We start from the raw sequence: 14,478 nt of genomic DNA, 5'->3' as shown, positions 1-14,478 counted from the left end.
CGTACTGTAAATATACGCCCGTTTGGTCTGATCCACATCAAGTCTTACTGCTTTTGCAGTTAAAGGGAACCCTTTCAACACAATTACGGGTCATATGGCATAGCAAACATTATCCGCATGCGAGCTCTTTAAGTTGGTTTGTCTGATCCTCTCACCAGACACTGGGTTCCACATTTGAATGGGCCTGGGTTTGAGATGTGGTTGAAATGTCCAAACAGTGGATTTTTCAAGGGTACTTTGCTTTACCGCAGACTTGAAGGGCCATAAAGTGTGTAATAAAACATTTTATTGTTCGAGTTATATGCCCATTTGTCCCAGAAAAACAACTTTTCCGATATTTGCACAATTTGACAGAATTTCCATCTTATGTTGTCTTTTCTGTTTTGTTGTCGTCTGTAGATGAACCAATGCCGCTGGTACAGCTAAATGGCCCCCTGCTGGCCCCCGGGCCCCTCCCTCCTCTCCCCACACCACCCACACCACCCATGGACTCCCCCATGCCCATGGTGTGCGACCTCCTCCCCACCCAGACTCCACCGCTGATACCTCCGTCCTCTTCCTCCCCGGGCTGTGGCAACGGCAGTGGCAGTGCCAATCCGGAGCATCCCCCCGGCTCGGTGACCCCGGGCACGGGCTCACCAGGGGCCGCGGGGGTCCCGGCTTCCAACGGCCCCTCCAACCCAGAGACAGAGGAGGACAAGGCAAAGAAACTACTCTACTGCTCCCTCTGCAAGGTGGCCGTCAACTCCCTGTCACAGCTGGAGGCTCACAACAAAGGTAGCTTTACCTGACACACACACCCTCACACACACACACACACACGCACACGCACACGCACACGCACACGCACACGCACACACACACACACACACACACACACAAACGCTCACACGCACACAGAGAAACACCTGGACACCATTGCCCTTATCTCATACCATCTTGATTCAGCGCTTTCAGAAAAGTACCTGTAGGTTTCCTATAAGTGCTCCAGTGTGAGACTGCAGGGTTCTGAAAGTAGCACCGATCAGCAGATAAACGATCCGCTCGACTGGGCTTTAAACTCAAACTCTGTAACCAGGCACTGCTCTCCTGTTTTCCGGAGCTACGTCAAGGTGGCCCCGTGGCAGCGTATTTTTCTGCTCACCTGTCTGTACGTGTTCTCTCATATGGCACGCTGGCTGCACATCCACACCTCACCTCACAGAGACATAATTATTTAAAGAAAACTCTCCCCTGCTCAAAGATTGATCTTGTCATTGGCAGCAGGCATGCCCGACGCTGCTTCAACAGGACGAGTAACACTGGTAACAGCTACCTGAAGGATTTAAACAGGGTGAAACTAAAAGAGCAGGTCATTACTGTATGTGGGTGATCTCTCTCTGCCTTGACGTCAGCCTCAGCGTTCTGTCAGGACAGTTTTCGCACACATGAGCAGACATGAGACGGGCTTTAAATGTCACTGAGCAGCCCACTCACTGCCTGATCTAATTGTCCATGCCCACCAGCACCAGTCTACCTTTATGTGTGACATTGTTTCTCACTAGAGGACACCACACTGTTGGTGTCTGTTGGTCCTTGAACCTCCACTCTTTATTTTTGGACATTTTGCTCCCCAGGCAGGCGTACACAGACCTGCTTGCCCATACTCCGCAGACCTTTTCCACACACACACATGCAATGCATGCGCACGCACGCACGCACAGACACAAACCTGTACACCCACACTCTGTTGCATGCACACCTATGTCCACAACACACACAAGCGCAATCCACGCGTACACATTTACGCACGCACACGCACGCACAAACTCACACACTCGCCAGACACGGAGTAACGCAGTAACTCAGGTGTGCTGTGTGATGTACTGTAGCAGGCTTGTCCTTGGTGTAAGTACATTGCCTTGGAGCAGCCAGTACTGAAAGACATGAAAACAGATCCTTCTTAATGTAGAATTAAATGTCAATCAATAAAAGTGCAATCACTGAGATCATTATGGTTGATGTAACTGCTGGCAGGGTTCTTTATAGTACCCTGGAGATCCACTGACTCACACGCAGGCAGGCACGCACACACACACAGGCGCACACACACACAGGCGCACACACACACACACACACACACACACACACACACACACACACACACACACACACACACACACACACACACACACACACACACACACACACACACACGCACGCACGCACGCACGCACGCGCGCGTGAACACACACACACACACACTCTCCCACACACTCAAAGAGAATGGAATGACGAGTTTATTGTTGTGCAGTAACAGTTTTCCAGCTGTAATCTTGCAGTAGATTAGGCTGCACATGTGCGTACCAGTGCACATCCATCCATGATGTTCAGTACATGCATACAGTATGTAACTATAAAAAGAGATCAGCAGCACAGAACAGATTAAAAACAAACATGACCCTGTGACATGCGCTATGTGTCAGCCCACTCGCCCTGTTCTTCAAACCCCAGGGGAAGATTAACAGTTCAAATCAACTCTGTGGGTAGAACAATCTGGAAGTAATCTTTCTCTCTCATTCAAAAAAAAAGAAAAAATGGTGCATGTAACCATGGATCCAAAAATAAAGACATATGCTAGGCAGACGTCAAAACATGCACAGTATATGGCGCGAATCGAATGATAAAAAATACAAAATAAAAACTCAAAGCCGTAAGAGAGAAGAACGATAATGTGTATTCAGTATTATCTCAACATTTATGCAACGGTTTCCCCGCTACCTATTGTCTATTTTCATGTTTTTAAACCTGTCTTGTCTGTTTGTGTTGCGCGTTGAGTCAAACTCACAAAGACAGAAAAAATGAAAATAATCCACAGGGGCCTCGTCAGCCCAAAATAGAACAAAGGCAGATACAAAATACCCCAAGTTCACATTTTTGGCCACAAGTTAAATCAGTCATTCCAGCCTCTTCCCTCCCAGAAGACACCCCAGCCCCCAGGCCCCCCTCTCTATACTGCCTCACCCCTCTCCCCCATCCACCCCCACCCCCATGTATTCTCTCTCCCTGCAGTACTGTGTGTGTGTGTGTGTGTGTGTGTGTGTGTGTGTGTGTGTGTGTGTGTGTGTGTGTGTGTGTGTGTGTGTGTGTGTGTGTGTGTGTGTGTGTGTGTGTGTGTGTGTGTGTGTGTGTGTGTGTGTGTGTGTGTGTGTGTGTGTGTGTGTGTGTGTGTGTGCGCGCACGCCTGCGTGTGTGCCTTTGTGCGTGAACAAAACATAATTAGTTAGCGGAAAGCTATTTTGGCAGGTTATTGGTATGCTTAAGAGTTGTGCAAAAACACTACAATACATTTTACACAGTCAAATCTGGAGTGTTAATCTGACACAAATCTATCCTTGCAGGTCCATCTTTACACTGTCGTAGTAGTTCACCCAAAAAAATACTTATTTTCTATCAAGTATACACCCCATGAAGCCTTGAATTCATGAGATGTATTTGTTGTTGTCTTATTCCTGAGCCAATAATTAGTAGGAGAGTAGGAGTCAGTCGGAGACTCTTTGAGTCTCCTCCCGGAGACTCCGCCGGTCATCAAATTATTGTGTTAGGAATGTGACAAAAGCAAAAAAATCACCATGAATTCAAGGCTTCATGGGTTGTGTAATTAATAGAAAATAAGTACGTTAACACTCCAGATTTTGCGGTGTAGTTGTATACTGCAGAAAAAACAATGATCTAAGCGAGCTAAGGTTGTGCAATATTCTGATAAAATAAATAAATTAAGGGCAAACGCATACTTTACCAAGACCATTACCAGCTGGAAGGACTGTAAAACATCAATAGACGTTTAATTAGTGAGTCAACCCATTGTATCGCCTTTATCAATGATGCTGCTTAGATGGCTGACCACACATAATTGAGTTGTTAATTAATTTACATACTTATTCCTGGACTTTCATTATGTTTTAATCACTCTACATCTTTATATCTGTCGGGGTCAGTGATTATATTGGAATTACATGATAGATATATATATAATTTCATGGGACATAAAAAGAAACCCACAACACATTCTCATATCCATTCTAATCCCATTGCCTAAGCTCTTTTTAATGTCGTTGAGAAAAGTGGTGCATAAATAAAACTATTATTGGCATTATTATTATTATTAATGCCACCAAAGTGCTTCATTTGACACATGAAGCTCAATTGTCGCTGAGTCATTGATATTAATGCCTGTGTGTGACATGAAGGACTCTAAGACCTCACTAACTCCACCCTCCCCTCCCCACCCCTCTTTGAATCAGACATTCCCAATCAGTTGTCACAACATTAGCACTGGAGACTAGCTGTGGCTCATTTCTCTCATCTCCAGCCAATGTCAACCGTTCTAACTCCAACCACTTGGTCCCGTTTTGTAACTGAAAGCCTCTCCCTCCCTCAACTCTGCCTGGCTGTATCCCTCTAGTGGTGAAGACTTTACATTACACTGTTATCCCAGTGGTGTAAAGTACATGTACTCAAGTACTGTACTTAATTACAATTGTGAGGTATTTTTTACTTTCTTCAGTATTTAGTTTTCAATACTTATACTTCTACCCTACTACATCTCAGAGGGAAATATTGTACCATTTCTCCACAACAAGTATGAAGTTAGTTGCTAGTTACTTTTTTTTAATTTGAATTATTATTACAAAACACTTTTTATATATATAGCCCTATATATATTTCGGCCATTTGAAAATAGCAGATCTACAAGCTCACAATGTGTCACATTGTGAGCTTGTAGATCTGCTATTTTCAAAAGATTTCTTTTTGCATTTTGAACTTTTGAACTAAACTACTTTTACTTTTGGTACTATAAGTATTATTTTGAAGCTGGTACTTTTGTACTTTTACTCAAGTACATTTTGAATACTGGACTTCTACTTGTAACAGAGTATATCTACATTGCAGTATTGATACTTTTACTTGAGTAAAACATGTGTGTACTTCCATCACTGGTTATCCCACTGTAATGACGTCCTCTGTCGCACATATGTGTTCGTTTAGAGCAAAACTCCTGCCACTGACACACAGTCTACTCTTTCATATCCTGATGTTTGTCATTGTCACTGTCTGCCTCTCCATCAGCGCTTTGAGCTTCAGAGTCAGTGACGCTGTCCAGACTCATTATTTGAGACTGAGAGAGCTGGCAGATGGAGGCAGCATGACTCATATGGCAGATAGCATGAATAGTGATGCATCTTAAATACATTCTTCAATAGATTGTTTCATTATACTTTGTTAGCTCCTAATTATGTCATTAAATCTGAGTCAGTAACATTGATGACGTGTGTGTGTGTGTGTGTGTGTGTGTGTGTGTGTGTGTGTGTGTGCGTGTGCGTGTGCGTGTGCATGTGCGTGCCTGTGTGAATGAATGGATGAATAATGTTCTGGTCTTGATAATAATAATAACTAGAATTTATATAGCATAGCGCCTTTCAGAAACCCAAGGACGCTTTACAATACAAAAAGACCCAATCCCTTACGGGATTATAAGACACCAAAAACATAAATAAACAATATCACATTCACTTCCTGGAAACAGAAACTGCACAAGTAAAAAATATTTGGTTAACATATATGTTTTCCATGTCCGTTTGTCACAAGCTTTCTCTAAATGTGTGTGTGTGTGTGTGTGTGTCCAGGTACCAAACACAAAACCATCCTGGAGGCGCGAAGTGGGCTGGGCCCCATAAAGGCATACCCGCGCCTGGGCCCCAAACCTATTGGCGAGCAGGCAGGGGGGCCGGTGGACCCCAACACTCAGGAACGCACCTTCCACTGTGAGATCTGCAACGTGCGGGTCAATTCTGAACTGCAGCTCAAACAGGTGTGCAGATTTTCTAGGTTGCCAGAAAAAGCAGAAGGAAAATGACATCTTAAATGAATGCTTCAACATGTAATATTGGATTGTGTTGTACGGCATCATAGTATAACATTTTTGCATTGTATTTGAACATGGCCATTTGCATACATTGTATGCAAATTACAATATACTGTAAATAATACATTATACTTAGTTCATTTAACTCTGAGAGTGTACTGAGTTACACAAATGGATAAATGAACACTCAGGATTTTATTGTGTACAGTCCAGACACTTAGAAAGCCTTCCGTTTATTGTCTAATCAAAGCATGCATTTGTCTATTCGTCTCAAAGATCAAATCAGCCTTCATGATTTTGGGGGATAAACAAATTACCTCATGAATAGATATACAATTAGTTCAATATCACATACAGTAACAATACAAAAATTTTACTGGCCAATTGAATATTTTCTTCTTTGCGTTGTTACTGCATTTTGGCATTTTTCCCCTCTACACCAACTGTCTTTGCCAAAAATAGACACTTTGTGAGCTTGTAGATCAGCTATTTTTGCTGAATGTTTGCCCCAGAATAGGGACGCCAGGCTTCATGCGGTTAAGAGAGCTGGTCATGCATTATGATGCAGCATAACACTGCCCCCTGTCTGTGTCCTCCATGCAGCACATATCGAGTCGAAGGCATCGGGATGGCGTGGCAGGAAAGCCCAACCCCCTCCTCAGCCGACACAAGAAGCACAGGGGAGCTGACCTAACGGTAACCTTTCACCTCTCACCTCTGAACCCCAAGGGCTCCTCTGACACGGCAGTGTAGCAACCTGAGAAGAACAGATCATCAGATACACATTATTGAACTAGAACAGAAAGGCCTTGCATTGGTTCAGACTTGTTGATTAAATCCCTACCAAGGCTCTCAAGCCACTCTGTTTTTTGGCCGTCTCCCCTTCCTGGAAATGTTTCTTGATTGAACTGAAAAGCTCTGCATTATGACAGATCAAAAGAGTCTGGAGACAATTTTAAATTTCTATGTCTCCCCTCCATATGTTAACCTTCTGGAACTAATAGTTTTATTCTGGTCTCTCCTTCTCCCCTCCCCCCACACACCTATCCATCACTCTCAATCTCTCTCTCTCTCTCTCTCTCTCTCTCTCTCTCTCTCTCTCTCTCTCTCTCTCTCTCTCTCTCTCTCTCTCTCTGCTCCTCTTCCCCCATTTTCCGCCCTCTTTTCTTCTTCTCCCTTTTAGTCTGCTTTGACCTTCTCTAAGGAGCTGAGCTTCTCTAAAGCTCTGGGTGCAGGGCTCTTGCCCAGTCCCCTGGCTGTCGCCGCGGCGATGGCGGCCGCAGCCTCCAACAACAGGCTGGCTCAACTTCACGCGGCGAATCCCGCCCACCACCATCATCATCCACACCACCATCTACTGCAGGGCCCGCCCCTCAGCCACATCCTGAGACCCGCGCCCGGGCCCATCCGCACGGCCCACGGCCCGATCCTCTTCTCCCCTTACTGACACACACCCCCTTTCACCTCGGACCAGTCAGGAACAGCCACTCCAAAAAAAAAAAAAGCACACTGTGAAGAAATAAACATAATCAACAGCAATTGACAGGAGGAAAAAAAACTAAAAAAAACTAAAAAACATCCAAACATTTAAATATCTAGGTGAGAGGAAAAAGCGAGGGAAGCGAGCACTGGAGAAAAAAAGGAGAAGGGGCATATGTTCTTCTTTTTCCACTTTACCAGGAACTCTCCCTTCATTTCAAAGACTCCTCAGTGATAGGTGGACTGGATGAACAGAGGAGAGGTATTCATTATGCATTGGACTCCCTTGTACATCTCTCCCCTCACCCCCCCACCGCCCCCCCTCCCTCCCTTACCCCCCTCTCTTCCACTGTGGCCCGCCATGGTCGCCCTCAATAGAACAAAACAAACGTAACACGTGGATCTTTGCAAGAAAACGTTGAAGCATGCCTAGTGTTAAATGATCATGCTGGGCCCGAGGTGGTTGGTTTCACCTCCCGTCCTCATGGTTCAATGTGTTCTTCTCACCCCTATGCACCTCTAAACAGCAAGACTGTAGTGTTATGTCAGTAGGATAGCTGCTTCCATCGGTCTTTGCTATAATCAATGTGTGTGCCCCCGTATACTGTAGCTACGGTGGCCTCCGCGGTACTTACTGTAGGCTACATGTTTCTCTGCGCCAGGAGTCCAGCCAGCGGCGAAGGCAAAACCCTTTCTCAGTTTGTGACACTAGGCACTCACTAGATGCAACATGTCTTTAGGTGACAGGCGCAGTCTTCCCCAGACGCATGGTGGTGGTGGTGGTGGTGGTGTGGGGTCAGAAAAGTGACTGTAGGGGATCGGCTGTCAATTCAAGGTTAGCGCTAGGTGAGAGGGCAGAGGGGGCTGGCATGGGTCAGCGGTCAAACTGACCCCAGGCAGCATGCAGACCCACACAGGTCCAGACAAATTTGTGTTTAAAAAAAGACTATGCCAACAAATATGGCTGGAGGGAGGGGGAATGCTTACGTCAACCTCCATAACAGTCAGAGAAGGGGGGTTGCACTGCAGGACTCAGACATTGGTACTGTACATTCTGTACTGTCTGTGCTGTAGCATTATGTGCTACATGATCAGAGTTTGAACCCAAAGGAATGAACCCAATTTTCTCTTAGAGTTGCTTTTTTTTCCTTTTCTGCTGAACAGACACACCACCACGCACTGTAGGCTCAACGGTAGCAAAGGACATCAGAGTATAGTACAGCATCGCTCATAGATGTCATGAGAGAAGCCTTTGTGGGTTGAATCCCAGTCGCGTAGCGCTATTCACAGAGCGAGGTCATTATATGTCATCCTCACACCACCGCACTGTGCTCATCGTTCATACTGTACGCTGCGGCAGTGCCATGGCATGACCCTGTGTTCCGCCATATCGATCTCCCTTGTACTCTCTGCAATGGGGCCTCGCACCACAGGACGCCGGAGGGTCAGGCTTCTGCATCGCCGGATCGACCTTCTCTCTCCTTCCTCCCCCGTCCCTCCTCCTTGTCCCCCCCACCCCTCCCACCCAAAGGGGTTAAATGAAACTGTAACGCACGCGCGGCGCGGCACGGGGGGGTTGGGGCAGCACATTGACCTTGGCAACAGTAACGTTGCCTACTAACACTGCAGGCCGTTGAAAGGAATGGGAATGGAAGACAGAAAGGAGAAGAGAGAGGAGAAATGAAGGCATAGCGGAACGATGCTGAATTAGAGTGACAACCGAACCAGAAGCCCCGGCAATGTCACTCCAGACTGGGACCCAGGATGCCACCACACCCGTGGCCATCTGGCTCCATGTAATTTCCTACAACTGAAAGCCATGAAACGCACTTGTTTGTTTTCTTTTTTTTGTTGCTGCAATGACTGGTTATAGTGTCTCTGTTTAGTATGTGTTGTTCGGGTCATTATTTCACCTCCATAGCACACAAGAGATTATGAAAGAACGAACATAGCATACGGTGCACGCCATGAAAGAGGTGCGCACAGCTGGTGCATCATCCTCGCAACAAAAGTAACAAAAACTCATATTTTTCTAGGCAGAGAAAGTGTCGCTGACCGTATCTGACAAGGGAGAAGAGAAATGGGCCAGAGGGATTGGAAGGCTGCCAGTCTGAAGTATTGAATAGATAGACTGTGACCATCCTGGCACAATATATTATATCACACCGACAGACTGACTCACAGACAGTTAGCGAGCGTGGGGAAGCCACCGCGGTGGCTGAGCAGTGACACGACTGTCCTGCAGAACACCTTCAAACTAACCCCCCTCTACTAATTGAGATTTACACTGTGCCCTTTCATTGAGAAGCAATGAGCTCTAATGTCTTACCTTTGTCTGCATATTGCAATGCAATGAGCATTTTTTTTAGCAGAGTGATTTGTTGTGGTTGTGACATGTTGTCTAGGGGGGTGTGTGTGTGTGTGTGTGTGTGTGTGTGTGTGTGTGAACGAGGTCCAGCACGCCTGCTCACGTGCATTTCTGTTCTTCCATATTATGGAGGAGGTACGACATGCCCTCCGATGTTGGAGAGATGGAGAGAGGCAGAGAGACGGAGAGGAGTAGCTGGGCTTAGGGACCGGCCCTTCATATTAAAGGGCCCTATTACTGAGGTATCTCTGCAAGGGGAACAGGGTACAACTCCAGGTATCAAGGGATTAAAAGTAGATTCAGTTCACAGGCTTTTTCTCTAGTTTAGTTGGACATTTGTGTTGCATTGTGTTTTTATTTTATTTTTGTGTGAAATTTGGTTAAAAAAAAGAAAAAGAAAACAATACAAAAAAAAAATTATAATGCCATCACTTAAAAATAATAATGATAATAATAATAAACAGGGAGTTGGCTTCCACCATTGTGCTTTTCTCTTTTGGTTGATGAGAACATTTCTTGTTGGAGTTCATTTTGTAAGTGAGTTATTGTTCCAGGATTATAGTGTTATTATATGTATTCTAGTGTGTGTTGAGACCCGCTCTCTCCCCACTCTCCACCAATCAGAGACAGAGGTGACCTGGAGCTAAAGTGGCCTATCATCACGGTAGAGGAAGATGAAATGGGGAGGCTTGATTTGTGATCACAGATACTGTATAAGAAACTTGATCAATGACCCTAACCCACTCAGTGTTGCAATCTTGTCACTTGTAGTTCCATCGAGTAGCAAACTGCACAGATATGTTCATACTTGTAGTCATCCTCAAATGATTCATCCTCATTATTCACCTATGGGAAAATAAATGTTAGATTCCTATTTTCTGGGCAGGTATTTCATGTTAGCTGTGTTTAGAGGCTACTAGCCTTAGCCTTATTCCGCCCTCGGTCTCCCCTGAAGCAGAGAGAGAGACGGAGAGGCTTCGGTGTAATTTTGTCTTGCCAATAAAAGTTATTTTTTGAATTTCATTGTCAGAGGGACAAAGAGTTTGTATGGCGAACTGTAGCAATACCCAACTCATACTGGCTACTCTTGTTTATTGCAATAAGAAAATCAAACAATAAAATATGTATGTGAGTAAAATATTATAAGTGTAATTTAAATGAAAAAGAAACTTTATGGAAAATACTATTGGTATCAAGAACCATGGTGGAAAAAAGTAAACGTCAATAAATCATCAAATGAAATGTCATCTCTGTTTTATTAAATCAAACACCCTGTCACACAAAATATTTATTTTAATCATTGTGATAAATATATATTGACTATATCATACATACATAATATTGAGTCAATAATAAATCACACTAATGCATTCATTTGTAAATTCCCAGAGTTACTTTAATCCCAACTAATTCAGATCAAGAGAAGAGCTATAGCCTACTGTAACATCCAGTGATGAAAAGTAACTTAAGTACATTTAATCAAGTACTGTATTTAATCAAAGTACAACTTTGAGGTACTTTTACTGTACTTGACCTGACCATGTCAGTATCATGTCAATATGATGTGACATGATACTAACATGATACTGTCATGATACTGACCATGATACCGACAAAATACTGACCATGATACTGACCAGAAACACACATATGATTCTGTAGCTTAAGAATAGCTCTGGTCCATAGCGTTAGAAGGAGTTCTCCTTAACGCTATGGTACTTTCGATTCTTTCCCCTCGCACCGCGCTAGCGCAGCCTCTCGTCTGTAGTAAAAATAAATAATACACTTTTGCTACTCACCAAAACAAAGACGGTTTTATGGAGTTGAAAGCCTACTCTACTACGTGGGAACACTCTGAGCCCCCCACCTCACGTCTAAAATATAGTTTTTGGCCAGAAAAGAAAATATTTCACCGGAAGGAGAATCTGGTCAATAGGAAAATTCCATTGACCGGATCTGTAGAGGGCACTGTGGAGTAACCAAAAACATTGTTTCCTTCCGGTGAAATATTTTCTATTCCGGCCAAAAAGTGTATTTTAGACGTGAGGTGGGGGTCTCAAAGTGTTTCCACGTAATAGAGTAGGCTTTCAACTCCACAAAACAGTCTTTGTTTTGGTGAGTAGCAAAAGTGTATTTTTTATTTTTACTACAGACGAGAGGCTGCGCTACCGCGGTGCGAGGGGAAAGAATTGAAAGTAGGCTACCGCGTTAAGGAGAACTCCTTCTAACGCTATGGACCAGAGCTAGCTTAAGAATGATAGTAATAATATTAAGTACAGACACATTTCGCCTCTGTTCGCACTTCGCAGCATAGAAGTTGTCCCAGACAGTCCCACCAATGCCACCATTCAGTGGTGCACAGCCAGGTAAGTTCAATTGTGTCAATTACACAACTCAGCCACTAGATGGCGAACCAGCTTCTTTGTTTGCTCATTGTGTTTAACAGTGGTGGAAGCTCTATGGGTGGAAGAGGTAGGCTACTCTTACTTCATACTAAGGTAGCAATATAACACAATGTAAAACAAAAAGTAAAGTAAAAGTACTGCATTGACATTTTTATTTGAGTAAAAGTGCAAAATGATTGGCATTAGAATATTCTTAAAGTAGCTAAATTAAAAGTAGCCTACTCATTATGCAGAATGCCCATTTCAGAATCTTCAATTATTGAACAATAATCATTGATCATTTTCCTCTTAAGCCCTATTTTATACCTAGGCTATTTTAAAACTAGCAGATCTACAAGCTCAAACAATGCGTTGCAATGCGTTGTGAGCTTGTAGATTCTTTTTTTAAATGGGGGGGGGGGGTTTGATTAACACTGTATATATATATATTTTTATAATCAACATCTGCTAAGTAATTAGTAACTAAAGCTGTCAAATAAATGTAGTGGAGTAAAAAGTTCAATATTAAGCCCCCATTTTTTCAGCGGGCCGCTTGCCCCCAACGCGTACCACTTGGCCCGCTTGTTGAGAACAGACTACGCCCCTAATATTAAGTTAGGAAGTAATTACGCCAAAAACAGTTACAACGACGGAGGCGCGCCGTCTGAAGCGGACCTCAGCCACGAGAGGCACCGCTGAGCGAGCTCAGGTGAGCGAGTCGCAGTCGAACGTTGCGAAGTCCACTTCAGCCGACTCAGCTCCGTTCGAGTTACGTCCCGATAGGGACAGAACCTCGAGTAGGCCTACCGCGTGTTCTTTTAGGACATGCTGTAGTGGTTACACGCACCTGAAAGTAAACACCAACACAGTTAATTACCATTAGGTTCTATATACAACTTATTTTCAACAGTAGGCTACTTCACTAAATGTACTTAGTTACTTTACACCACTATAACTGTAATTGTTTTCATACATTCAAATCAATTTGAAAGCAAAACCATGGCTGTTTTATTTGTACTGCCTATATTACACAAATTAAGTATAGCCTGCTACATTACACAAGTAAGTATTGTACTACACATAAGCATACTGCAAAAAAAGCATAATTATGGTGTAACTGCCCTTCCCAATCTGAACACATACAGATACATCCATTACGTTAGAGAAAACGGCAAGAGCAGACAGGACAGATGGTTGCTATGCTAAGAGACATTGTAAAACTAAATGAGATAAGATTCTGCATGTCAGCACTGTAGCATGAAACTGTAGACTGTACTGTATATGTCGTCCAATATAAAAACCATCAAAAGATTCCATGCTATATCCAATATAAAAACCATTTAAATGCTATGCTACACTATGTCGTCCGATGTAAAAACCAGCCATGCTACAATGTGTTGTCCAATGTTAAAACCATTTAAAAAAATGCCATGCAACACTTTACGACATTAACAAAATGGCCTGCTGGAGTTCTGTATGGTTCTCTGCTATTAGAGCATTTATATCATTGTGGGGCCCCATGGAAGTGTTATCCGTTGTACACTTATTTCTGTTTTTAATTTGTATTTTGTGAGTGGACTTTAATTTTTTGCTGTGCTACCGGTGTGAGCCTGAGGTTGCAGTTACATTTGTTTGCAGTTTATTAAGTTTTTACTGTGAATTTTGGATTGTGATTTTGGGTGGAACGTTCTTGTATGTATGTCACATGACCATGTGAGTCATTTAAATTTGTCTTTCATTTTTTATCCTGATGAAGACCCTTTTGTGTTGAAACACATTGGTGTCCCTGTTGAAAAAAAATAGTTTTATCTTGATCAGCCTAGAGTGTCTTGGATGCCTTTTTTTTACTGCCACTTTATACTATGGGCTTACTTTTTAAGAGACCTGGACAGTCACTGCCTTTTATTATTTGATAACTTGCCCATCAATCCTCGAAGAGCATGTGATTTATTTACCCAACAGTACTATTACTATCCTGTCACCCAGTTCAGCACTCTCCTTTTCTCTTTTTAAGGTTCTATTATGTTTCCTCTCTGCTGTGGTCAATTCTGTATCACCTTCTACATCAGATTTATGAGTACAAAGCCATACTGGTTGGACCCTAGATAATTATCAATATAGCATAGCAGTACTGGAGTGCATCAGACAGAGACACTGCTGGCTGCCCTGATGCTGGGTGTAACAATCGTCAAGGGAAGACGACGACTTTCAAATGGATTCTGGAGAGCTAGAGATAACTGAGTCTTTCTACTGTAAATGGAAATCTTTGTCTGAGGAGTGCCAGCACGATCTTTAGTGTCTGTCTGTCTGTCTGTCTGTCTGTCTGTCTGTCTGTCTGTCTG

At 43.5% G+C, this 14,478-nt stretch overlaps 1 protein-coding gene across 1 annotated transcript in view; it reads left to right on the top strand.

Annotated features, from left to right (window-relative positions):
- znf385a (zinc finger protein 385A) overlaps positions 1 to 11,104 on the top strand; it is an 81,544-nt gene extending 70,440 nt beyond the window's left edge. The window contains 4 exon segments of the mRNA XM_080444186.1: positions 400 to 777; positions 5,667 to 5,851; positions 6,509 to 6,601; positions 7,089 to 11,104. Coding sequence (XP_080300312.1) covers positions 400 to 777; positions 5,667 to 5,851; positions 6,509 to 6,601; positions 7,089 to 7,352 — 920 coding nt within the window. The 3' untranslated portion in view covers positions 7,353 to 11,104.
- Positions 11,105 to 14,478: the final 3,374 nt, after the last annotated feature.

This window comes from Gymnoscopelus braueri, assembly GCF_963280865.1.
Source record: "Gymnoscopelus braueri genome assembly, chromosome: 12".
NCBI lineage: Eukaryota > Metazoa > Chordata > Actinopteri > Myctophiformes > Myctophidae > Gymnoscopelus > Gymnoscopelus braueri.
The sequence above is the reverse complement of the archived record's forward strand: the minus strand, read 5'-3'. Positions and strand labels throughout refer to the sequence as shown.